This window comes from Camponotus vicinus, unplaced genomic scaffold (genome assembly GCF_025532165.1).
Source record: "Camponotus vicinus isolate PSW18456_S1 unplaced genomic scaffold, iyCamVici1.0 SCAF_7, whole genome shotgun sequence".
Classification (NCBI taxonomy): Eukaryota; Metazoa; Arthropoda; class Insecta; order Hymenoptera; family Formicidae; genus Camponotus; species Camponotus vicinus.
In genome coordinates this window covers 15,391,164-15,418,742 of record NW_028141979.1, presented here as the reverse complement: position 1 = coordinate 15,418,742, position 27,579 = coordinate 15,391,164, and the positions used below count along the sequence as shown (strand labels likewise).

Below are 27,579 nucleotides of genomic sequence, written 5' to 3'. Positions count from 1 at the left end.
ATTTAACATTCACGAAAGGCTAATACTCAAATAAATTACGCGGACATAATGTAGAAAAATATAACAAATTTATTCAAAAAGAAAATAAAAGAAGTTCGAAAATCATAAAAATTATCCCGGTTAAAAATTCGCATAGGCAAGAATCAGCAATTTATAATTCGAGAATTCGAATTTAACGGGCATCAAGAATCTTCTCAATCCTTCGATCCGTCAGAAAAACTCGACCGTTCCCGTTATCTCGCATTTTTTCATCGCTTAAGAAACGCGTATCATAAACGTTTACAATAACATTGTCAACCGTCGACAAAATCAGCGTAGCGTACGGGCATGCGCGCCCATACGTCACGATCAGCTGATTGCCAATCAGCTGATTGAAAAAGATTGCGCGCATGACAACCAAAGAATTTTCAACGTCAGACCTCATCGGCGGCCAATTGTACGCGGCGCCCTGAAGTCACCGCTAAATTATAAAATTTATTGGTCCACGTCGCAAAGGGCCCAAAATTCCGCTCGCTATATAACGGGCACCGCACGTGGGCACCTCGCAGTCTCGCACTTTTCGCTAAACCGCATTTTTCCCCAAACCGCTTTTCGCTAAACCGCTTCGCTTCGATAAAAACCGCTGTGGGAAAAACCGCTCGATTATCTGTAAGAGAGCAAATTAGTTCTTCAGCTTTTGTACATATATATATTTTTTCGTAAATTATAATTGTGGTGTCTTATAATAAAAATAAAAAACAAAAAAATTACGTGGTGTGGTTTTTTGGTTTTAGTAAACTATCTGTGGTCGTCCGTTCGCTGCGCTCTCAAAACTCTTCGCTGTCGCGGCAATCCGCGTTCACCCGCGAACAAAGTAGCAAAATAAAGAAAAATAATAGTAATATAAAATATAGAATATTTAAAGTAAATGAAAGATTGACAATTGTAGGAAATAATCTTCACGAAATTATCAAATAATAACGCCACAACGGTGATCATAATCCTACGATAATATCTCGAAGTTCGCAAAATGTGAAAGTCGGAGAGATCGAATATTTACCGAAAAGAGAAAGCTATCACATTCCATATATTTTATATACTGTTTTTACGGCCAGACTTACCGAGGCCGAACGGCGCATCGAAAAACGTAACGATAGTTCGACAGACAAATCGTCGTCTTACTTTACGGGAATTTTTCTGCAGACGCACTTTTACTTGCTCTAATTTTTAATCTCGATACTCTAATCAACAGCAATCGGTTCGAAAGAATACCTAATAATAAAACGAATAATTAATTAATTTGCGGGGACGTGAGAACTCGATTGCGACGACCACGGTCAATAGATCGATAACACAAGCCCACAAAAAAAAAGTACCCTGTGCTGGCGATCTGACTAGGCTAGTCTTATGTATTTTGGCCCGCTGAATTCGAATCTGACGTCAGAATTGCTCCATCACGTCACAGTTTTTTTTAAATCTCAAAAGAGAAAGACGAAAATTTCGTAAAAATCGACATTCTAGGGTAGTAAGACTGCGCTTCTTGAGGGAAAAGTTACCGAAATCATATTTCCATGTATTTTCTGGCATTATAAATCCAAATCCGATTTGTCACACCAATCATACCATCGATTCCATTAACATTTGTCATGAAAAAGTAGCAATCTTCCGTATTCCATATTTGATTTTAGTTCATTAATAAATCTTATATTGGAAAGAATTAATCTTATATTCTCCAAGTCCAAATTTTGAGAAAAATTTTTTCGTAACTTACAGCTTCTAGCTGTTGAGTTCGTATAAGATGCAGAAATTTCTTTATATAGGTCACAAACCTCTTTTCATGTCTTTAAAGCGCTAGAGGTATATGAAAAAAAAGATTGTGTTATCTGGAGGTAAAAACCTATCTTAATATCTTCGCATCTTGATAAATAGAATCTGTTTGCAGTAAATTTTAGGTGTTACAACTTGAAAAAATAAAAAAAATAAAAAATGAGCACAAAAAGAAATTGAGCACAACGTTTATATTCTAGGTCGGATTTGGATTTATAATGTCTGAAAATACATTAAAATATGATTTTGGTAATTTTTTCTTTAAGAAGCGCAGTCTTATTACCCTAGAATGTTGATTTTTACGAAATTTTCGTCTATTTTTGAGATTTAAAAAAAACTGTGACGTGATGGAGCAATTCTGACGTCAGATTCGAATTCAGCGGGCCAAAATACATAAGACTAGCCTAGTCAGATCGCCAGCACAGGGTACTTTTTTTTTGTGGGCCTGTGTAATCGATAGTCGTCGGACGCCGCTTACGCCGTTCTTACTAGACCTTTCGATATAACACTCCTAACATACGCGAATCTTTCGGATTTCGGCAGTCTCGTAATTTGCCATATCGTAATTTGGCGGGTTCTAACTCTGGTCCTCTCAGGGGGGGTGAGGCGCGAGGGGAACCGCGGCGCGGGGGAGTGACGTCACGCGCGGGGAAGAGGGAACTGCGGCGCGCGGTGAGTAACGTCACACGTGGGGAAGGGGGAATCGCGGCGCGACCGGTGGACGAAGGGGTCCGCACGGGGAAGGGGGATCCGCGGAAAGAAAACGGTGCGAAGGTGTGAGAAGGATAGCGCTACGTGTGGGAAAAGGATAGCGCTAAGTGTGTGAAGAGGACAGTGCGACAAGGATGTCATCAACGTGCGACAAGAATGGCGTCAACATGGAACAAGGACGACGCATTGTAAGATGGCACATAGGTGGGAGAAGGACGACGCAAAGATAAGTGAGTGAGTGAGTGATAGTGACGAGCATATGAAAGAGAGAGAATGATAATAGCGCGTACGAAAGAGACAACGATAATATCGCGAACAACGCGTGCGAGACAATGATAATATCACGAGACTTACAATTAGCGCGCGAGAGAGAACGATAATATCGCGAGAACAACGCGTGCGAGAGAGAACTATAGCGCGTACGAAAGAGACAACGATATTGCGAAGACGACGCCTGTGAGAGAGACAACGATAAATTCTTATAACTAGCGCGAGAGAGATAGCGCAAGGGATGGGAGCGCAAGGAGAGGCGCGTAAATAAATACATTTTTTTCAATTATAAATATTAAATAAACATTTATTAAAGTGTGTAAATACATTTTTGTGTCATAGAGCGTGCGAGAGAGATTACTATACTTATTCTATCTAACAAGGGAAGTGCACGAAGTGTTAATCGCGAATGGATATGTGTTATATATCGTTTGAAAGGTCTTGTCAAGCTGAATTCATGTGTGCAATATTTCGCTTGAATGACGCCTTTAGAGGGCGCTATGCGCAATATAAATTACATAATTATTTGGGTTTCTATAAAAGCTGATTGGAGTTTTTGCTTCAAAAATGGTATCAAATAAAAGGTCTCTAGTAGTATAATCAGTAGGTATACAAGGAGAGTTCTAACCCAGGGATCTCAGGAGGGGTGAGGGGCGAGGGAGGGAACCGCGGCGGGGGTGACGACACGCGGGGGGGGGTGACGTCACGTGCGAGGGATGACGTCACGCGGGGGGTGACGTCACGTGCGGGGGGTGACGTCACGTGTGGGGGTGACGTCACGTGCGGAGGAGGGGGGATCCGCGGCGCGAGCGATGGATGAGGGGGTCCGCGCGGGGAAGGGGAATTCGCGGCGCGAGCGATGGACGAGGGGGTCCGCGCGGGTAGGGGGGATCCGCGGCGCGAGCGATGGACGAGGGGGTCCGCGAGGAGAAGGGGGATCCGCGGAAAGAAGACGGTGCGAAGGTGTGAGAAGGATAGCGCTACGTGTGGGAAAAGGATAGCGCTAAGTGTGTGAAGAGGACAGTGCGACAAGGATGGCATCAACGTGTGACAAGGATGACATCAACGTATGACAAGGATGGCGTCAACGTGGGACAAGGATGACACATTGTAAGATGCTGCTTAGGTGGGAGAAGGACGACGCAAAGGTAAGTGAGTGAGTGATAGCGATGAGCATATGAAAAAGAGAGAACGATAATATCGCGGGACAACGTGTACGAAAGAGAACGATATTGCAAGAGCAACATGTGCGAGAGAGAATGATAGCGCGAAGAGAACGCATACGAAAGAGAACTATAATATCGCGAGACTTAGAACGATAATAGCGCGAGAACAACGCGTGCGAGAGAGAACGAAGATATCGCGAGACTTACAACTAACGCGCGAGAGAGAACGCAACGAAGATATCGCTATACTTACAACTAGCGCAAGAGAGATAGAGACGCAAGGGATGGGAGCGCAATGAGAGGCGCGTAAATAAATACATTTTTTTTTCAATACTAAATATATAAAATTTATTATAGTGTGTAATACAATTGTGTGTGTGTGTGTGTGTGTCTAATAAAATAATATTTAATAATATTTAATAATAATATAATAATAATATAATAAAAATATAAGAAAAAGTATATAATAAAAAAATAAAAATATAATAATCGAACGACTGTCGAACGGAAACGAACACTCGTCGAACGGAAATGAACGGTCATCGAACGGCTATCGAACGGTAATTGAACGGTCATCGAACGGAAACGAACGACTGTCGAACGGCTATCGAACGGTAATTGAACGCCCGTCGAACGGAAACGAACGATCGTCGAACGGAAACGAACGCCCGTTGAACGGTCATCGAACGGTAATTGAACGGTCATCGAACGGAATTGAACGGTAATCGAACGGAATTGAACGGTAATTGAACGCAAAACTATATTCAATTATCAAATATTTAAATGTATTACAATGTATCACCATGTATCGAAATACAATATCTGTGGCAGCTGTGTCATGTACGGAAACACGATACTGCGCACGTACATAGATAGAGATGAGGAAAGAAAAGAGAGAATAAGAAAGATGATAAAAGTATATTGCATTATCAATTTATTATAAATATGGATTCGATGAATCATTATCATGATGTTTCAACCACCAATTATAAATCTTAAATACATTTTGTAAAGCACAATTTTTACATGATTTTCACAACGCACAATATTCTTAACATCTAACTTATTTAAAGAAGCTACATCATCATAGTCTGCATCTAAAGTTTCGATAATCACATCGTTTCTCGCATCATTGTCCAGTATATCGGCTAACCATTGCCGTTTTTCGTGCCCTTTAACGTACACGAGAGGTGACGCATCATCATCCTCCCCCGTTGCACCCATCACCGCCGTCGTAATTAAACGTTTCGATTTCCAATATGAAACGTGTCCATCATTCCACGATAATCCATGGTGATTTTTCATCAGCCATAAAACCTGACATCTCTCAGATTTTGTGAGCGTGTGCCATGGTTCGGGACATGTAAAAATGTAATGAGAAAGTACGGATCCCTTTCTCAGAACCGCAGCTTCCTTCACAACAAAATTTTTCCCAACGATAAATCCTTGTAGATCCACAAACGTTGACACAACCATGATGACAAGATTCCAGACTGCAGATCCGATTGCAGACTGATGTCGATCGTCAAACATCTCAATCTTTTATATGTTTTTTTCATATGCAATGGAGAGGATATTTGCTGACTTATGTAATTTTGCGGACTACATTGGTCAATGGATTATATTCGACAACCCGATCGTGCAAGATGAGACAATACGCGGTAGTATTCACCGGTATATTTTCCCTGCATTCAAACTCTATTCTCACGTCCACGGTAGCAGTTTTGACAGACTCGTTTTGTCGCGAGCAATCAATGACCGCGAGAGGACCGCAATGTAGAAACTTTGAAATGGTTAATAGCATGGTGCTGTTATCGCATCCGTAATAAGATTTGCGAAAACGAGAGCACATGTCGAATAGGATGGCGAATCTATTTTTTTCAAAATCTAAATTTAAATCATCGTAGGGATAAAATTCCGAGTTTAAATAGAGTTTAACGTTGGTCAATTTGCAGTCATCGAATAATGTAACATCTTGTGACACTGAATTCTTTTTACCAGTTTGCAGTGCAAAGATCACGTATCGTAGTTTCTCGAACTGGGAGGTGGCTTTCACGGTCCACGAATGCTTAGTCGTGCTATGTAGCAGAGGAAATTCGTATAGATCCCAAGATCGGAAACTCATGTTCAAATATCGTCCGCTTTCCAACATTCGCAACATCGACAATTTATTAATCTCGTTCAATATTACATGAGGCATACGCCACTGTATCTTGAGTAATTCAATCTCAGCTTCCGACGATGGATGTCCGAATAGACAATTATTATCGTTGCGCGAACGTATCAAAATCAATTCGTGACGAGCGTTAATCACAACGCGTTTATAATCTTCGCAAAATCCCAGCAACATGTTGAGCGGTACGCAATAGTTGAAATAATTTTTGTCACCGTTGTACGTCAAATCCCACGCAGCGTTCTTCAAGTTTATACTTTTCTGGTACGTTAGAGAGACATAATTTTTGAGCGTCGAAGTTATTCCAACATTTCTGTTGCGATCAATCTCTACTCCATCGAGTTCGTATCGAAGCTCATCAAACATGAATGCGGCGCAATCGTTTCCCAACACAACCTTAATTTCGTCATTCGCTTTACGCACATTAAACCTTCCCTCGATGTAAAGAAAGCTTTCGCACGGTAATGTGTACAAATCCTGATGTTGTATAGGTATTCGTATCTCATCGCTGTATCCAAGCGTCGTATTTGCGTACGGATTGTACGTATGAGTCTCAATCTTGACGATGCAATCGTCAAAGACTGGCTCACCTCCGATATTCAAAATATCAATCATTCTTTTCGTACGATGAATCCCAATGATTTTAAAAATTCACGATTCAACGCGCTCAGCTTCTTTTTAACGGCTATCTTATTATTGTCACCCGATACTGTAATAGTATTGTCCCTCGTAAAAGTATTGTCTCTCGCGTGCTCCGTTTCGTTCGAGCATACTATGTTTGTCGCCGCCGTATATGCAATCTTACGGTAATTTCCTCTCCTCGAAAATCGAGCAATCGACCTCTTTGATCCACAATACGTATCGTTAAATCCGTAATGCTCCGTACGATGATCGGCAGATAAATGATCTGTGCCGGCGTTTCCGATATCTTATTTCCTGGCGGTACGCTCGGTGAAAATTCATGTATCGTGTGTACGCGCATGCCATTGCTGTACGCACCAGTAGTCACGTTACATTCTATACGAATAATATTTACGTTTATAATATTAACCGGTTCATCCGATTCGTATCACTTGCGAGGCTGCAATATACGATTCGACGAGAATCCAAGCAAGGATCCTACATTGTCGGGTTTGGTAAAGTTTATTCTGTAGGCGCATTTGATTTCGCTCTTTAGCGTGCTATGATTAGCGCGGAGCGCTATTGGATATTCCTCATCATAATCGTTTTCAACATCTCTGGAAAGGTGTTCATCTTGCAAAATTGCGCGTTTGAGATAGTCATTTATAGCGTGCAATTCATACGATCCTTCAGGAATCGTAATTTCCTTGTCGTCGTTGCCAAAGTAAAATTTATTATTCGAAAAATTTACGTTCGGAATTGTATGATAAGTTTCAAAATCAATTAATCCGAGCTCGTAATCGGCATCGGTCAAATCTATAGCGGGAAAATAGCTTACAGCGAGAACACTGCTTCTGCCAGTCAACGTAAGTGTCAGTGACATGTCGAACGAATACTGAGTCGTGACGATGGATTGTCAGGCTTTAAATTGATCGTCGACTGTTTGAAGAAATTTTAAACACAACTGTCCACAGATGCTCTGATTGTAACTTTGATAAGATGCGTAATTAATTTTCACTCGTCCGAAATATCGCACAAGTTCCTTGGGGTCGAAAATTTCCAAAACTGTCGAAATGTACGACACGATCTCCCCTCTTTGCGTACGCTACCCAATGAGTACCGGAACCATCAACGTCATCCAAATTGACGATACCGCTCTCGTTTCGTCGTACACCGTTTATCGGTAAATTATTGCGCATGAAAACACCTCTAAAGAAAGATATGTGCATACGTTTCGCCAATTGTTCCAATTGCACGTTAGTTGTCGCACCCGTAGGCATTTTTAATGTTTTTTCGACGTTTCTTTTTTCTCTTAGACTTTGTTGAGAATCCCTGTCCACGCTTGTACGGAGCGAAATAAAGTCCGCGACCTTCCATAGCGCGATTGTGACGCTGCAACTCTTCCAGCTGACGTTGCGCCGCCTTGCTATCGTTTACCGCCTTTGCGATTCCCGCCGCACCGCCGGCCAAAGAACCGACAACTCCCAACAACGGTAAAAGTGGTAAAATACCACCGCGTTTCGCTACTGGAAGTATTCGCTTTTTCCTCCTCTTTGTCGTCGATGGCTTTTTCATCCCCATGCCGAGTTTTGTCTTTGCCTTCATTGCCGCCCAAACAGTCGTAGCGGCTGCTCTTTCGCCAAGAGTCGAATCCCGCGGTAATGCGTTCTCGCGCTCTTGCAGCTAGTATGCGATCCGCGACGTGTCGTTGACCGAGGTCGTTGCTTCGCGAGTAAGCAATGTCGTGCTCGCGACAAGCGGCGTCCAATGGATTGATGCCTCGATCGCCTCTAGCTAATCGTTTCTCTAATCGAGTTCCCGGGCCGCAAAACTGATAACCGGGAATATGTAATTCGATGGGAAGCGCGTTTACCGCACGATTTAAGAGACCGCTACCTTTTACGATTCTCGCTGACATTCGTAGCAATCTTTTATTAACGGTGGCGGACCGTCGATGTGTGTTCGCTGCCACGGCTAATTGTAATGTCGCATGCACGAACGATATTGTCGAACCTCCGAATCAGCCTTTATATATTCTGGAAGCTGGTCCCACAATCGTTCCACGTAATCACCAAAATTTTGCAGTAAAACAATCTTTGGGATATACTGCAGTTGTTCAGCGGTAAGCCAGAGAATGTCTCTGTTATCCGACAGAAGGAGAAACATTTTTGACACTGAGCGGTTTCGAGTTGAGACACCTCTATAAATAGGTCTCCCCCCTCGTGATCATTCGCAAAATTGATTCGAAAGAGAAAACATGCGGTTCGTGCGACAAGCGCGGATAATCAAAGTATCAAATTTCGACGATAGACTAATATCGGAGAAAAAAGTACGCAAGCATGGAAACATGCTACCGACTACTATACGCGGTATCGTTTGCGGCTCTTCAAACTGCGGTAAGACAAACGTGTTGATTAGTTTGATAGAAAGTCCGTACGGTGTACGTTTCGAGAACGTGTACGTATACTCGAAATCGCTTCAACAACCGAAATATAGATACTTGGAAAATTTATTAGCACCTATAGACGAAATTGGTTATTTTACATTCTCTAATAACAGCGATGTCATTCCACCGAGCGAGGCGCTTCCGAATTCCATCTTTATCTTTGATGACGTGGCATGGGACAAGCAAGATACGATAAGAGAGTACTTTGCAATGGGTCGACACTCGAGCGTCGACTGTTTCTATCTTTGTCAAACGTACGCCAAGATACCTAAGCATCTTATACGCGACAATGCGAATCTTTTGATTTTATTTAAACAAGACGGCACAAACTTGAAACATGTGTACAACGATCATGTAAATATCGACATGTCTTACGACGATTTCCGCGCATTGTGTCAGAAATGTTGGCAACGCAAATATGGCTTCGTAGTCATTGATAAAGACAGCATGTTGATCAACGGACGATATAGAAGAGGATTTAATGATTTCGCGATACCGTAAAGCGATCAGTCATCATCGACACATCGATCGAGCATCATGAACGGTGATCGTGAAAAGATTGCGAGAGAGATTGCAAAAACGAGCGAATCAATTCGCAAAAAATATCGCGCTTTGAAAACTGATAAAATGGAGGAAGACGTTGCATTGGAAAGACAATTTAAGCCAATTACCGAACCTTTAAAACAGCTTATCGAAAATACTGTGGAATCTGATGCGCCGAAAATCGAACCATTGAGTTTGACGTTTGGAGAGAAGCACGAGGAAAAAATAAAAGAGTCAAAGCAAGGAATAAAGCGAGCACGGATAAATATGCCGATAAACGATTCGCCGATATATTCGACACCGAATCAAAACAAAGGAAACAATTTTCTAATATGGCTACTGTTTCTACTCCGATAAAAGTACAACCGCGTCAAACAATGCCATCCCCGTCCGTCGAAGAAATTTACGAGACCACACCCGATTCGTTTGTAACATCGGTCCGACATAAATTAGAAACGTCCGAAAGTCAGAAAACGTTCCGAGATCATTTTAATCCACTAGCGCAAAAATATATAGGAGCTATCATGAGTGTTGATAAAAATAAGAGTATGGATTACGTCTACGGTGTTAAATTTACCAGCGAATGAATGATGCTAGGTGATAAACGTTTCGATGTGGACATGGAAGATAATATAATTATCGATGGAATAAAATATACGGGATCCGAAGGTATCTACGATTTGATTTTTAGAAATATTCCGAATCATAAAAAATACACTCAAGACGATTTGTATAAAAATCAAAGTATATTAAAAGCAACAAATGCGTATAAACGTGACAACAAAGTTAATAATCCTATTAAAAGTAATAAAGGATACAAGTACAAATATATAATTGCGCCATTATTCCCCGATAGAAAGGTGGGAAGAGGTATAGACGCGCCGCGCACCATGACGCTAAGCGACAATATGATCGATTACGTGCATTGGAACGATCCCAACGAATTGGTAGATCGTTTGCGATTGCTGGACGCCTCGCGTCGAGCCGGCAACAATGCTCACGACAATGAAATCTTGTCAATTATCGAAGAACTTCGCGAGGCTGGCATTATTATAAATTAAACTATGCGTCGATGATACGTGTCATTCGGTCAATGTTCTCGGTACCGAAATGTCGATTAATAAATTTGGATTATTGCTCGGAACGTCGAATAATTTGTACTATCAATGGAATGGATTATTGAGAAATTACGTTCGCGATAACGCTCTCTGCCAGACTACTACCGGCTTTGATGCAAGGTCGCGCAAGATTCAACGTGTAGCGCAACCGGAAGCCGATACTGACGCCGTCAACAAATGATATGTGGATAAACTTTTGAGAGATCGACAGGGAGAAATTGAGCAAAAAATTATCGCGCTCGAAACAAACGTGCAGGCACTACGAATAATGATGGACGAGATAAAGAATGTACTGAGATATGCAACATCTGATTCGACACAGTAAACGAGACATACTAATATCGCAATAGTAATTATGCCTCGATCAAACGTGCGAAAGAAGAAAAACACCTCCGAAAAGCGGCAACTAGTCGAGGAATTACATGCTCCGGCGAGAAGAAATTTTCCACGAAGACTCGTCGTTGTACGCGGATACGACGATCTGTGGCAGGCGGACGTGGTCGACATGCGTTCGTACTCTCGACTCAACAAGGGTCATAAATATATACTCACAGTTATCGATGTGTTGAGCAAGTATGCGTGGGCCGTACCGCTCAAGAGTAAGAGCGGAAACGAAATGTCCGAAACGATCGCAAAGATTATGGGAGATGATAGAAGGTGTCCGAAAAATTTTCAAACCGACAGAGGAAAAGAATTTTACAACGCGAGTGTGCAGAAACTCATGAAGAAACACAACATTAATCATTACTCGACATATTCCGTTATGAAAGCCTCGGTCGTGGAACGATTCAATCGTACTTTGAAAAACAATATGTGGAAAATGTTTACGCTCAACGGAAATTACAAATGGATCGACGAGCTATCTCGACTCGTTGCAGAGTACAATACGCGAAAACATCCCACCATCGGTATGAGACCTGCCGACGTCACTCCAGCGATCACCGAAAAACTTTTAAATACGGTGTATAGCAACGTAAAAATTGCGGCTCCGACAAAATTTAAAGTAGGCGATTCGGTACGCGTGAGTAAATACAAGACCATCTTTGAAAAAGGTTTCACACCTAATTGGACGACCGAAGTTTTTAAGATTGTCGAGGTGTAGAAAACTAATCCCGTGACATTCATACTCGAAGAATTAGAATTTCACCTCGAGTTTGTGCAATTCCACAGCGATTAAGTTTTCTGAAAAAATGCTGCTGTGGAAATTTGGTTTCGCGATCATCGCCTCTGCGCCGTACCGACCATCCCACTTTGTTAATAATTTAACATCGACACGATTCCGCACATTTTCCATCGTTTTACCAAACACCGCATTATTTATTAATTTATATAAATTTTTTTCGAAATCATTTTCAGCCAATGTTCTGAAATGTGTATTTAGTTCTATGTAATTTCGAAGCCATGGAGATTGAGAAAACTGTAAAATTCTATGTATTTTTGTAACGCGAAGACCGTGATGCGTACACTGCTGCAGGTTGCGGTAGTGTACCACGTAACGCTTCTTATCGTATAACGTTGCGAGCAACTTGAACTCTCGCTTGCCAGGTGGTTTGTCGTGTGTCGGGCAAAACGGTAGGTCAGTGTGCGCATCGTGAAGATGTTGCGGGTACTCGAGATCGACTTCGAGGATATAGCCTGTAGGCGAATCTAGCGCGATCGATGATACGTCAAAATTGGACACGTCGTTGACCCATCGAAAATCGGCATAGGGCAACGGCTGACACATTGCCCATCCGTACAAGTTATTTACATCGAAATACATCAAGTATGACGATGGTTTCGATGGATCGTACGACTCCATGTACTTGTTATTAGCACGAGCGTATCTGTTGGAACATTGACTCAGACCGCCGCGTATACCACGTTCGATAAACATAACCATGTCGATATCTGTAAGCAGTTCAAACGTGATCTTGGTATGCTTCAACATGGCGTCCCACGTGTATCCGGGGAGAGTATAGTAATACGCGGGGTCGAGTCCGTAACTTTCGATACATTTATCGCGAAAGTTTTCGAAAATATCGGCTAATAATAAGAAATCAATTTTGAGGTACAAGTCGCTATATTCGCCTAGCGTCCGAATGGGGAATCGCGTCCAATTGTTCTCGGCGTGCGCGTAATCGGTCTCGGATATAGTTTCGCCGGTCAAGGAACAGTAAAATGATTCGCGCGGTGGTAAACATGTATTTTGCAACTTGTCAACGGAATCGATGTATTCGTACGAAAAGACGCCTTTCCGTGTTAATAAATTGAAATTTTCTGTTGATAAATTTTGAAATTCCGATTTTAAAATTTTGAGTTTATCTTTCTCTAAAAATGATGCCAATTTGTCGAGACTCGATGCGAGAAGAATGAATCGATGAAGCGTAATTTTACTTGATTTTTTTATTTTTCTTTCTTAAGATCGACATTTTTAGTAAACGAAATATATTTCTCTTTTGTTATCGGAAGTAACTCGATTTTCCCATCGAACGCTGTGGCTATTTCCTCGATAATAAAGTGTGAATCGTAACCGGATAAATTATGAAACACTATCGGAATGCGAAAAGATTCTTTATAATTTAAATTACAATTTGAATGCGCGGGACCTCTGTACCGCCCGGTCAGATGGCAATGATCACGTACGCGTGTATCGTCTTGCGCGAATGGTTCTTCGCATATATGACATTGAGTGGCGCTATGGAATTTTTCCCACTCTTCGGACGTCAAATCTACCATGGGGACATTGGTTGTTAAAATATTCTTAACGCGAATTGCTAAATTTGTAAAATCTTCAACGAACCATGCTATACAATCGGTACTGCGACGCGAATGATATGCCGATAATGATTTGTCGTACGAACAATGTACATAATAAGCTATACTAAATACTTGGTGATGCTGGCACAAATTTTGTTGTTCTTCATTCATCTTTGCCAAAACGCATTCCAAGTCGGCATATACGATGAATGGAAACCGCTCTTTCCGAAAGTTGTTGAACTCGAGCCACTTGTCCTTATCGCTCGGTAATCGGATAGCGCAGTCATTCATCTTTCCGCAGTCGACCGTATGCGCCTGCAACTTGTCGTCTGAACTAAAATAATGCAGGCATCTGTAAAAGAAAAAAATTTTTTAATTAAAGTTTTATATATACAATTTGCTGTATAACTTATAATTATATAAATTATATAAATTATACGTACCGGTCGCAGATACATATATCTTTGACCGTTGTGTTTGCTCAGTTGCGAGCTCACGAGCCGGGATAAGTTCTTGATCCACGCGAAATGTCCGACGTTGTTACCATCTTCCACGTATAGCAGATTCACATGCTTATCCCGCTTTTGCTCCGTAAGACGTATCGTCCATCGTATCGGAACAATGCCTTCGTTTTCAATGCTGTACACATTGATCGAAACGTCGTTAACAAGTTCAAATTTCTTAATCTGATTCACAGTCACTGGAAACTCAATGTCCCGTAGATTCAGCACTGTCGCGTAATGCGGATACGAGGATTCCCGTTCCGCGTTCCTTGCGGCGAGGTATAGAGCGGCGACCAATGCCCACGCGAAACACGCATTGTCCTTTGATTGCATGTTAATCACCGCTCTTTTCATCATAATCTCCCGCGGCAATTTAATGTGACATCCCGCGCGCATAGGATTATACTTATTTACATTAACAGTCAAATTAAGTATTCGCGACAATGCCCACTCGCTATCGCGTTCCTGAAACTCTTCCAGCGACGCCAGGATGGACTCGATAACGCACCGTTCGTACCACTCGCGTAAATCGGATGTGCGAAAGAGTTCATAGTTTCTCGTATTGATACTTTTGTTGGCGCGTTTATCTCTGGTCACGAATTCACCATTAAATATAGTGTTCACTTTCACATTATAGTGTTTTTTCATAATGTTTTTCACATGTTCTAACACAATGTCTTTGGCCTTCTCGAGAAATTGACGAGGTTCGATGTGATTATAGTTTATCACCGCACCAGTCAATACGCGACTCTCGAACGCCGTATCGATCTCGCGCCACACAAATCCATTTTGACGCGCGCTACATCCGGCACCCGCGTGTACGAAACGTCCGCGTAAAGAATTTTTCAAACCCTCGAGGCGCGCGATCCGAGCAATCAGCGATTGTCGATTCCGCGTGATCGATAATCGCGGTCATTTGATTCGACTTTGCTCTTCCAATGACTCGATGTATTGGTCTCATCGTTGCTCCCACACAATATAATCTTCGAATGAATTCACCAAAGTGGATTGCTCTCACAAACTTTGTTCCTCCATATTGTAACACACTTGCGAAAAGCGCTTTCCAATGACTGTTCTGACGTACTTTAGCGAAAATACTGGCGGGTTGTGCCTCTTTATCATGATTTATATTCTCCTGCATTGTTTTATCATCGAACATTCTAGAATGATTTCATCTTAAAAAATTCCCCGGAATAGCGTGTGCAATTTAACCTTGATAATTTCGCGTTTTGTCACGTATATTTGAAACATCTAACGTGATCGCATCAGGAGCAGCCGTACATCGGCGCTTGATTTTAGCGCATTCAGCTAAATCTTTGTCTAGGGGTGATGCGCATTTTAACCTTGGCGGTTATTTTTTCGCGTTTTGTTATGTACATTTGAAAAATCTAACGTGATTGCATCAGGAGCAGCCGTACATCGGCGCTCGATTTTAGCGCATTCAGCTAAATCTTTGTTCAGATGCGCATTTTAACCTTGGCGATTATTTTTTTCGCGATTTGTCACGTGCATTTAAAAAATCTAACGTGATTGCATCAGGAGCAGCCGTACATCGGCGCTCAATTTTAGCGCATTCAGCTAAATCTTTGTTCTGATGTGCATTTTAACCTTGAAAATTTCGCGATTTGTCACGTACAATTGATCACATCGGGAGCAGCCGTACATCGGCGCTTGGAAATTTTTGTTATATTCAGCTAAATCTTTGTTCTGGGGATGATGATGTCATCGCAGCCGTACATCGGCGCGACAAAATTTTAGAGGAAATTAAAATGTTGCGTCAGCAATAGTCCCCTCTACATCACAATTTGCGATACTATTTGAATTAATAATAATTCTAATACGATCAGTATTACATCAATCGCGCGTGTGAAAGGTTCACTGAAGAAATCAACATGAATTTTTACGTTCCGATTCGAAACGGTGAAACTCCACCGTGTAAGAAGCAAAAATGCGACACGTAAGATTTGATTATTTAAAAAAATTTCTTTTTATTATTTTTTTAATATTGTGGTCTAATTATTTATATTTTTATAGCATTCAGCTTCATCGTGCGGCTCGCATACTTGGAAGAAGATACGCTCTAACCCCGACGTTGTATAAATATTTGGACATTGGAATAAGTGTTGGAGCTGTATCGTACGTGGAGCTGATTCTCGGCTATAATCGAGTCAATCAAATAGTGTTGCCTTTTTCAACGTGGAATTTGTTGATGCAGAAGCAAGCAGACATTGACTGTTTTCTACAATCGACTGCTCCCCCATTAAGGATTGGAGATCTAACGATCGAATTGCATATTTTGCGTCAATCAAAAATTGTAACTCACATTATGCGAATATTCTTTGTATATGAAACCACAAACATTATTACATTTATTTAATTTTGAAAATTGTATCGATCATATGCACAATTGGTTATGCGAGAATACCTATCTTGTTAATGAAAAATTTAAACAATTTGAAACTGTATTACAACGTAACAATATTACTACTGTATGCGATGTTGTAAAAACGATACGCGAGAGTGATATCTTTAACAGCGAATCATTAATTGATTGCGAATTATTAACATGCGCTGTAAATGATATTCTTTACGATGCGTGCAATAAATAAATTTTTTGTTCCATCTGTGATTTTAATTCTTTCCTTCCATACGAATAAGAATAGTTGATAATTTTCTCAACACGCTCCGCCAAAGATGTAGAGAAATGCTGAGGTAGATGAGACGTGATGCTCTAGTTAGAATGAGACAAAGGATATTAAAAGATATACAGGGTGTCCCATTTAAGTTGATAATTCGAAATATCTCAAAAACGAAGCGTTGAAGAAAGAAATGTTTTAAACAAAAGTTAATTGACATTAAGGGGGCCATAAGATGGTGTCATTGGTTTGACCTTGAAAAGTTTTTTGAAGGTCACGTGAAGGTCACCTTCAATTTTTAAATAAAACCCCTATTTTTTATTACTTATTCTTGTAGCTTATCTCGAAAAGAAAAAATATGTAATTTGCAATTAACAATTCCATATTTTTTCTTAAAAACAACTATGTGTTTTCTTTACACCAATTGATTCCTCTCATTATTTTGTACGTAAAAGTATTAAGGTGAGATAATCGAAAAATGAATATTTTACAAGATATTTTACGGTTTATGTAAAATTAAGAAATTATTTCAAGCCTCATAACTCAAAAAGTACTTAACGAAAAGGTACTTATATAGTGGGGTACTAATTAATATAAAGGTACTTAATTATAGTGTTTTGGAAAGCTCTCGAGATAAGCTACAAGTGTGTGCAAAAATATATAGGGTGTTCCATTTAAAAAAATTGAAGTGACCTTCACGTGACCTTCAAATGACTCTTCAGTGACAAACCAATGATACCATCTTATGGCCTCCTCGAAACCATAAAACTTTTGTCTGAAACATTTTTCTCTAAAATGCTTTGTTTCCGAAATAATTGCGTGCGTTAATTAAAATGGCTCACCCTGTATGTACATATATATATATATATATATATATATATATATATATGGCATTATGTATCCTTTATAATATATAAAACATTTGGCCCAATGAAATTAAATAATAATATAATTTATCTATTTCATATAAAATTTTATATAAAAATTTCATACAAAAATTTTATTTATATTTATAATTGTTTATTGCACTTTACATCTTAAATAGATAATGAGCGGATTATTTTCGTTTATTCGCCGAACATTTACTTGTTCGATTTATAAAATTAATTTAATATCTGAAGTACTGTGATCAAAAATTACATTGAACAGTATATCTTTAATCCTATTTATTACCCTTTGCAAGCGTTATATAATTCTGGTAACTAAAACTTAAATACGAGAAAGATAACGCATCGCACGTCACGTAGCGATAAACGAACGAACTAACACATCCTTGCGTGCTCACACGAAACTTTGACGTCCAAGACCGGACATCTTATGGACGTCCAAATATTGGCCATTAATGTATTTCTCGAATCGGACGTACGATGGACGTTCATTTCATGTCCATGGACATGCGGAACGTAAAATGGACACAAAAAGAACGTCCATAGGATGTCCTGTGCTATCTAGGGTTAAAGTTGCTTTCATTTACTACAAAAAGTAATGCTCTGACGCAATTTTTCCACAGGAAAAAATTGTTTGCTTTGATATGAATAATCACGCTGTGAATTCCACATTCACGAATTTTGATAAACCCTGTATATATTTTCGATATTTTAAAATGTTGCTGCAACATTGCTAAAATAATATTGTAAAATAATATCATTGCTACATTACACTGCAATGTGCAATGTTGTAATGTTGTAGCAATGTTGCTGCAAGCTTCTGTGCTGTATAGATTAAGATCTTGATGATATATATCAAAGTCAAGATCATTAAAGATTATTTCTCATTTGTCAATATTTGCTTTAAGTGACAATAAATAAATTATTTAATTTTATTACAGACTTGTGGATTATAAAGATGTAAATAAGATATATATGACCATCAGTGTGAGTGGAGTGTCGCAATATACCCCAGATGATATAACATTTACTCCTATTGAATTATGGGAAAAGGAATATATATATTATTTACAATTGATGAAGGTATTATATATACATTTATTATTTCATGTAAATTATACATCATATAAAAAATATTAAATTAATGATAAAAGTACATAAAAAGTTACACAGCACCGATTTTATCGCTTGGATATATTAGAGGAGGTTGTCCTGAATAATTCCCCGCAAAAAATAAGCAGGGGACAGCATTACTTTAGAAGATATAATAAGTTAAAGTTTGACACTTTTAATGTTTTTAGACATTATAGGCTGTTCTAGGCATTCAAAACATTGTATATAATATGAGCTTTGTTTACATCCTACTGATCTATTTGACATCTTCTATAGTACATGCGTGAATGTAGTGGGTTTTGCTCGCCCTACGGGGGCTCTACTTTTGGAAAATATAACCCAAACCTATTTCTGATTTAAAACTAAAATTTGATTTAAATCAGAAATAGGTTTGGGTTAGGTTATATCTTCCGAAAGTGGAGCCCCCCGCAGGGGGTCTCCTTTACTATTTTGATACGAGATTATATCATGCTGGCCCTAATAAACTTCGTGCTTTCATTAAAGATATAACACTGAAATACGTAACAAATTTAGTATATAAAATCTCGCGCATGGATTGTGATACATCTTATATCGATCAAATTACTAAATAACTAAAACAGCCCAAATATCCAAATCCCATCCATAAAAATAATTCATAGTTCTTGGTCATAACGAATCACAAACTTGAATTTAACCACGAATTTATTGGTTTGAGTCTAAGAATTTAGACAGGGAATTCTCATTCGGCAAGGAGATCCGTCTCTGAAATGTTGTTTATTACGTATAAATGTTAAGTGACAAAAAATATCCTTAATATGCAGAGTGATACGGAAGATTTGCATTGTACATTTGCGATAATAGTAGATTTAATCGGCGCTACAGAGAGATAGGCTTTGATTTCCTTCAAAAGCTTCCTTCATCCAAACGATCCACATGCTTGCAGATTTCCATCCTCGCTTTCCCAATCTGACAGTATCCTCCTTAAAGTCATCCTCACCTTGATTTAGAACATCTTATTCGTCTTTTTTCTCTTGGATTCATTACCAAAATCCTTCTTACAAGATCTTTCTTGTCGAGCTTCATTACATGTCTTACATCTTATTCTGCTCAGCTTTATCCATTTGACAATGTCAGGCTCTGAATACAACTCATATATCTCGTCTCATTTGTCTTCCTCCGCCATCTTCCATTTTCAAATAAATATATTCTTCAGAAGATTCCTTATTCAAAAACACGCAGCAGATCAGAGCTTGCACGGTAGATAATTTCTCCGCAGGGGGGCGGAACGCACTGTGTTCACGCATTTTGTAAGACAATCTTAATCCATGTATATCCAAAAATTACGTATGAAACCTTTTGTGGTTCTTAATTTTTTTTAGCAACAAGCGACGGCTAAAACCTTTTGAGGGTTACTCAGAAGGGTGACCTCTATAATATATGTTAAGGTCAAGGTTATCAGAGATTGGTCCTCTAAAGTAAACATTTGCCCTTCTTAAAAACAACTATGTGTTTTTTTACATTAATTAATATCTTTCATTATTTTATGTATAAAAGTATTGAGGTAAGAGCAACGAAAAATGAATATTTTTAAAGTATGTTATAGTTTATGTAAAATTAAAGAAAAAACTATTTCAAGTCTCTTAACTTTTGTACACTATAATAAAAAAATATTGTATTATAGTGTTTCGGAAAATTCTCGAGATAAGCTATAAGAATATGTAATAAAAAATAGGAAACTTCATTTAAACAATTAAAGATAATTTCTACCTTGGCATTTAAAATCAAACCAACCATGATACCATCCCACACGGAAAAATTTATCTAATAAATATTTAATAAGTGTAAATGTCTATATGAGGTCCATATTCTCTATAAATAACTAGTAGATGTATATATCATCTACATATCTCCACTAAGAGTAGCTACCAGAGATATCCACTAAATATACACATGTTATCCACATATCTTCATTCACACACAAAAAAACGGGCTACTAAACTATTTTAGCAAAATTTTTTAACTTTCAATAGCAACAAATCAACAAAATAATCACCGTATTGATATGAAATAAAACTCAAATTAAACAGTCCTCTTAAAAACTAAAAACTAAATTTGAGTTACAAAAAATGTTTTACAAAATGACGAATACTGAAGATAGACTTTGAGAAATAAAGAACAAATTTTTTTTAAACTGCCGTATTATTCAGGAAAATTGGCTCCATGGTGCAAAAAATGTTTTTAAGTTTGTTTATTTCTTAACAAATCCATATTTTAATAAATTTTCTACGATCTTTTTTAATAAAGTTATACCGTTTTGAAGAAAATGTTACAAAATGAAACTTTCCTTATAAAATCTGCAATTCAGAAACAAATTTTCATGGAAAACGTTTCAAAAAAGAAATTAAATTGTAACACGATCCAAGCTGTTTCACATAGAAATAGACAGTCATATTTAAATTTTTCCTCAAAACGATATAAGTTTATCAAAAAAGATCATAGAAAATTAATTAAAATATGAATTTATTGGGAAATAAATAAGCTTTTTTAAAAACCCATACATTGTTATACCAGGAAACCGATTCTCTTGAGCAATGCAACAGTTAAAAAAAAATTTGTTTCTCATTTCTCAAAGTCTATCTTCAACGTCCGTTTTGTAAAATATTTTTTGTAACTGAAATTTGTGTTTTTGCTTTTTAAAAGAAATGTTCAAGCTCTCCTCTAGCTTTTGCGAGGAGCTCCAAAGCTCCATAAATTAACCGGTTAATTTTTTCTTTAATTCCACCTTAATATATGTATCTATATACAGAACATTGAATGAATATCCATACAAAAATAAATATCAATATACATGTAATAAATGTGTCTATATATAATAAATATCCACGGATATTGTACGGATTGTACGGATATTTGCAGGATATTGGACGGATATTTGCAGGATATTGTACGGATATTTGCAGGATATTGGTTTACATATCCTGTAGATATTTATGAAACTTCGAATTGCGGATATTTAGATATCTACAGCGCATCTCTATTAGCTATTTTTTATATATTCGTGGGTATCCTCAATGCCTATGAAGAATATCTAGTGGATATCTAATATCAATTATTTTCCGTATGGGATCTTATATCCTAGTAGTAGTAGTAGCAGTAGTAGCAGTAGTAGCAGTAGTAGCAGTAGTAGCAGTAGTAGCAGTAGTAGTAGTAGTAGGCCGAGATTAAATAAGTGGGCCCTGAGGGCCACATGGCCCGTGAGTAGGCCGATGGAGACATTGAGCTTTTTTCTGCTTATGGTTAGAAGTTCATCCATTCTTTTTGAGAGGCGTTGGTTCAGTAGGAGTTTGGCTTGGCGACAGCACTGAACCTGGTCCCACGGAACCAGATGTTCCCGTTTTAGGAACTCTTTGATGAGTCTTTTGCCCATGGCAAAGGGGACGCCGACGACCTGTCTGGCCGGGACCTCGAGGGTGCCTAGCTTTGCCAGGCCGTCCGCCACCTCATTGCCATGGATTACCTGATGACCGGGAACCCAGACTAAGGTGATCTTATTAGATTCGCCTAGTTTGTTGAGCGCAAGCATACAGTCCCAGACCACCGAGGACTTAGTGGTGGTCTTAGCTAAAGCGTTGATGGCTGCCCTACTGTCGGAGCAGATGAGTATGTTTCTGTTAATAGCTTCAACAGAAGTTAAAGTGTTTGCACATTCAAGGATAGCTAGGATCTCGGCTTGAAATACCGTGGTCCCCAAGGGGAAAGGATTCCCTATGATTGGTCCTTGAGCCGTAGACTTCAGCTCCAAATCGTCCGTCTGCCCCCGAGCCATCCATGAACCAGATGTCCCAGTTTGATCGGCAGACTCGTTCTGGTTTACACCAATCTTCCCTAGAAGGTATCTGGGTTTTGAAGAACATAAAGACCTGGGATTTCCTAGGCATTCTATCCTGCAGCAGAGTGAATGAGTGTTCATGGAGAAACGTTAACTTGGTATGACCAATATGGCGATCTCTCCATTCGCCCTGACGGGATCGTCCCAATTGTGCACATTCCCGAACAGACACGATGACATTTCCCGATCGGACACAGATCCGATCGGACACAGACCCGATCGGGCACAGACCCGATCGGACACATGCTTTCGCCCTTTCCTTTTAATGCGAAACGAAGTCTATTATTGTACGGTTCCACATGGGTTTGCAACTTTACACGCGAAATGAGTTTAATTCACACCGCCCTGTGCTTTCAGTGCGAAACGAGGTTTATTATTGTACGATTTCACATAGGTTTCTGTCCGATCGGGAATGTGCGCAATAGGGACACACTCGCCCTGATACTTTAATCTGTATCTGTAAGGCGGAAAGTTTGGCTGTGCTGATGATAAAGCGATCCAAGGGCAGAAGACAGAGTGCAATCTCAAGCGCCTCCGTAGGGGTGGTTCTCATGGCCCTCATCGCCGCCCTAAGATAGCAACCTTGAAGACTTTTGAGTAGGTTCCTAGCCCCCACATTTTCCACCCTGGTCCACCAGACCACCACAGCATATGTGAAGCGGAGCAGTAAAATGGCTTTGTAGATCCAGAGGGCAACTCTGGGTTTAATGCCCCACGTTCTATCTACAGCCCTTCTGCATGACCACATGAAGGTGTAAAATTTCTTTCGTTTGTCTTCAAGATGAAGTTTCTAGTTTAATTTGAGGTCAAGATAAACCTCCAAGTATTTTACTAAAGAAGTGTAAGGTAGCTCTTTACCCCAGAGCCTCAGAGGCCCTAGGGGTTCGGGCTTATATTTTCTAGTGAAGATTATAGCCTCAGTCTTAGACAGATTAACCGTGAGACCTTTGGCTTGACACCAGTTTTGAATAATCTTAAGTACTTTATCTATAAGCTCCGTAAGGGTTGAAAGAAAGCTGCCTCTCTCTATTGCGGCACGTCATCCGCGTAGCCACAGACAAAGAGGCTCGCTTCTTGCAAATTGATCAAGAGTTCGTCCATCACAAGGCACCACAGGAGCAGAGAGAGAACGCCACCTTGCGGGCAGTCTCTGGCCGGGAGACCACTCAAGGTTTTGTCTCCGTAATCAACAGTCAGAGTTCTGTCCGATAGCATACTTTGCGTCCAATTGATCAGAGTTTCGGGGATGTCATGCCTATGCATAGCCTCTTTGATCGCTGTATATGAGGTGGTATCGAATGTCCCCTCGATATCCAGAAATAGTCCTAAGGCATACCCTCCTGTCGCCAGCTGTGTCTCAATCTTGCTCACAAGGTGATGAAGGGAAATATCTGTGGATCTGCCCGCTCTATAGGCGTACTGAGAAGAGGAAAGCGGTCGAGTATTGAGGGAATATGTCCTGATATAGTTGTCTATCAGTCTCTCCAGTGTCTTCAAAACAAAGGAGGTAAGGCTGATGGGTCTGAAGTCTTTGGCCAAGACATGACCGTTCCTGCCTGGTTTAGGTATAAAAGTGACTCTGGTGCCACTCCAGACAAGGGGTACGTGTCTAAGAGCTATACTAGCCCTTAGCACCTTAACTAGGGGGTCTATCAAAAGGCTCAATCCTTCTTGTAAGCAGGCGGGATAGATCCCGTCTGGTCCGGGTGATTTATAGGGTTTGAAGGTTTTAATGGCCCATTCAACACCTTTGGGATGAACTATCTTCGTCGCTAGCGACCAATCCCTGGGTTTGAAGGCGTTCCTGGGTCTAGCGCGAGTGGTAGAATGATTGTCGACAGTTCGAAAATCTGGGAAATGGGTCTCCATAAGGTGCTCGATAGATTCAGTAAGGTTGACTTATACAATCAACATGGGCTATACGCCCATGTCGGGTCGTTTAAGGCATCTCAACTGGGTATGATTGTCGGAACTGAATATTCTGTTTAGCCTGGAGGCTTCTGGAGCACTCTCGACGCTTTAGCAGAACTCTCTCCAACTGCTGCGTTTATTTCTGACTATTTCCCTGCTATACCTGCGTTGGGCGTTCCTAAAGGCTTCCCAGTGTGAAGGCAAGCAAGAGTTTCTAGCCTTGTTAAAGAGTCTCCTGGTCTCGGATCTGAGCTTTGACAGCTCTTTGTTCCACCAGAGGACTTTGGTCTGAGACCGTATAAGTTTCAGGGGGCAGTTTGCCTCAAAGGCATCCGAGATAGCGTTGCTTAAACAAGCCGCGGCAGTTTCCAGGTTATCCCTGGTATGGAATCTGGTTGGAACGGTAGTTAATCTGTTTTTCAGATCTAACCTGAAGCCGTTCCAATTCGTTTTCCTAGAATTCCGCCTCCACGAGATCGTGGGTTGTGGCGGAGGGTGAGACGTATCTGCCTGTGGTCAGATCTTGAAAGTTCATCTAAGACCCTCCAGTCTCCTATCAGTTCAGACACGCCCTTAGTACAAATAGTAATTTCGATTACCTCTTGTCTTCTAACATCCATGAAGGTAGGCTCCGTACTTCTGTTTAGGATGATAAGTCCTTTGTCCAAGATGAAGTCATGTAGGTATGTCTCTCCCCTCTCGGGTTGATGTTTGAGCTGCCCCAACCAACATGGTGGGGAGTTAGCGTCACAGCCCAGGAGGAGTTCGAGTCCTGCCTCCTCAGCATGGGCAACCAGGTTCTTAACATTGTCCTGAGGTGAAAGATCGCAGGAATCGTAGAGCATGTAGACTAACCCTATGAGTAAATCCATTGTCTTCTCCTCCTCCAGGTTGATACTCGTCTGGATGAGTTAGAACTTCGCTGCTGAGCTGAGGCAAAAAAGTGATATTAAGGCCTTTTGTTGCAATGCATGTATTTAGTTTGCGGTTCGAGCAGGCTCTGAAAATAGTTCCACAGCCGCCCAAACCTTTGATGGACCATTTGGCTATGGCTCCTGGATAATGGCAATGTGTGTGCATCGCAGCGGTGCTTCTGGCAAGAATAGCCGGGAGGGTCCCGTTAGCGCACGGTGCGATAGCGCAGCAACCCGATAGCACACGAAAAATTGAACACAATTCCCGATAGCCTACGTCCCTTGAGCACACATCTCGATAGCACACAAGGTTCCACATGGGTTTGCAACGAGGTGGGGGGGCGGAGGGAGGGGGTTCAGTCTGTGCGTGTACTTTCTCATTGATGTGCTATCGGGATTGTGCGCGATTTACTTTGGGTGCTATCGGGATGTGTGCTAAAGGGACGTGGGCTATCGGGAATTGTGTTCAATTTTTCGTGTGCTATCGGGTTGGTGCGCTATCGCACCGTGCGCTAACGGATCCCGCTCAGAATAGCCGAGGCGCCTTTGCTGTGATGCAAGTTAATTTGAGTGATGGGTATCGTGGAGACTGTCATAATTAGGCAGTCCCCTCTGGTGTCTCCTCCACGGATTCAGACTTCCTACCGAATTCTCTTTCGGGCAGCCTAACGGATGCCCGTCCGAGACTGCAGCAGGGTCTAAAATTACAGGACTTCAGGGCGTCCAGAGATTGATCCCCAACCAGGCAGTCGAAGTGGGTGCTCGTGGCATCCCTACTCACGCTCCCCCTGGTGACTATCCAATCTCCGGTCGCCAGTCCTGTATTTTGTCTGCCGAGGAGCCTCAAGGCTTCCTCAGCAGACAAGTCTGGCTCCTCCACGTGTACCACTCGATGACGCTTGAGCAGCTCCTCGACCGGCACTACACGTAGGGAGTTTCCCCCCACCTTCAGGTCGGAGGATAGGCTTTTGAGCCAGTCCCTAGACTGCTCGTCGTCGCATGTGAAGACGTATGCTCCCTCACCCAGGAGCCGGAGAATGTGGGGGCTTTTGTACCCTCGGGTAACTCGAGGATACGCCCTCTGATCATCTTCCTGATCATTCCACATTCCGTGGCTCCTAGCTTCTTGTCAGGGAAGCCCTTCAAAATAAGGGCTAGTCCGACAAGCCCTTTGGTTGCTTAGGCATATGACCCTTGATCAGAGATCTTGGGTCGTTTACCCTGGCGAGTTTCGGTGGGGCTAGGGGTGCTAGTCCCCGGCCGGGCGCGTTTAAGCGCCACAGTCGGGGCTCCACCGCTACTAGGTCCAGGACTAGAATCTGCTTCAGGGGGAGAGATTTGGGCTTTGATAGCCTCTCTCTCCCTTTGGAGCTATTTCTTGTAGCGTCTCCTTGCCGCTCCGCTATATCTAACTCGAGTTTTAGGGTGTCTTCAGATGAGACCGCCCCCGAGTTGTATTCCTCTGGTCATTCGCTGCCTAAGGAAGCTACGCCCTGGAGGATTTTGTCTATAGTGGTGTTTTTAGTAGTCTTAGCTTGTTTGTTCGTTGTGTCCATTTTCGTCCCACGAGTACCGCGGAAGCGCTATATCATCCAACCAGAGCCGCGAATGGCTGGGGCTTGGCTAAATACCCCGGAGGTCGCCCAGTATCCGGGGGAACCGTTCGAGACGCAACACCCCCTGCGCCACGCAACCGTCGGGCACGGTTACATTAACACTTTGGCTTGGGGGGGTTCCTCTTCGCTGGTCGCACCCGGCTCCACCTCTGAGCGGGTAGGCCCGGATGCGACCCTCCACCACGCTTGTAATAAAACTTTTGTACACAACATTTTTCGCTATCCTGTTTAACTTAACTGAAATAATAGCTTGGGCGATAAAAATGAAACCTGTATAAGTAGTAAGACTATGAGGTTTCTAACCCAGGTCCTCTCAGGGGGGGTGAGGTGCGAGGGGAAAACCGTGGCGGGGGGGTGACGTCAAGCGCGGGGGAGTGACGTCACGCGCGGGGAAGGGAGATCCGCGGCGCGAGCGATGGACGAGGGGGTCCGCGCGGGTAGGGGGGATCCGCGGCGCGAGCGATGGACGAGGGGGTCCGCGCGGGTAGGGGGGATCCGCGGCGCGAGCGATGGACGAGGGGTTCCGCGCGGGGAA

At 41.3% G+C, this 27,579-nt stretch overlaps 1 protein-coding gene across 15 annotated transcripts in view; it reads left to right on the top strand.

Moving 5' to 3' along the window:
* Positions 1-27,579, top strand: part of LOC145974574 (dynein axonemal heavy chain 6-like) — a 424,968-nt gene that overhangs the window by 69,606 nt on the left and 327,783 nt on the right. For 11 of the 15 annotated variants that reach the window (XM_083104479.1, XM_083104480.1, XM_083104482.1 and 8 more), the window contains one exon: positions 18,561-18,702. The exons of 3 other annotated variants lie outside the window; for them this stretch is intronic. In XM_083104479.1, the coding sequence (XP_082960605.1) occupies positions 18,561-18,702 (142 nt within the window). Of the gene's footprint in view, positions 1-18,560; positions 18,703-27,579 lie in introns of those variants that run through there. One more of the 15 variants, XM_083104488.1, reaches the window with a different exon arrangement.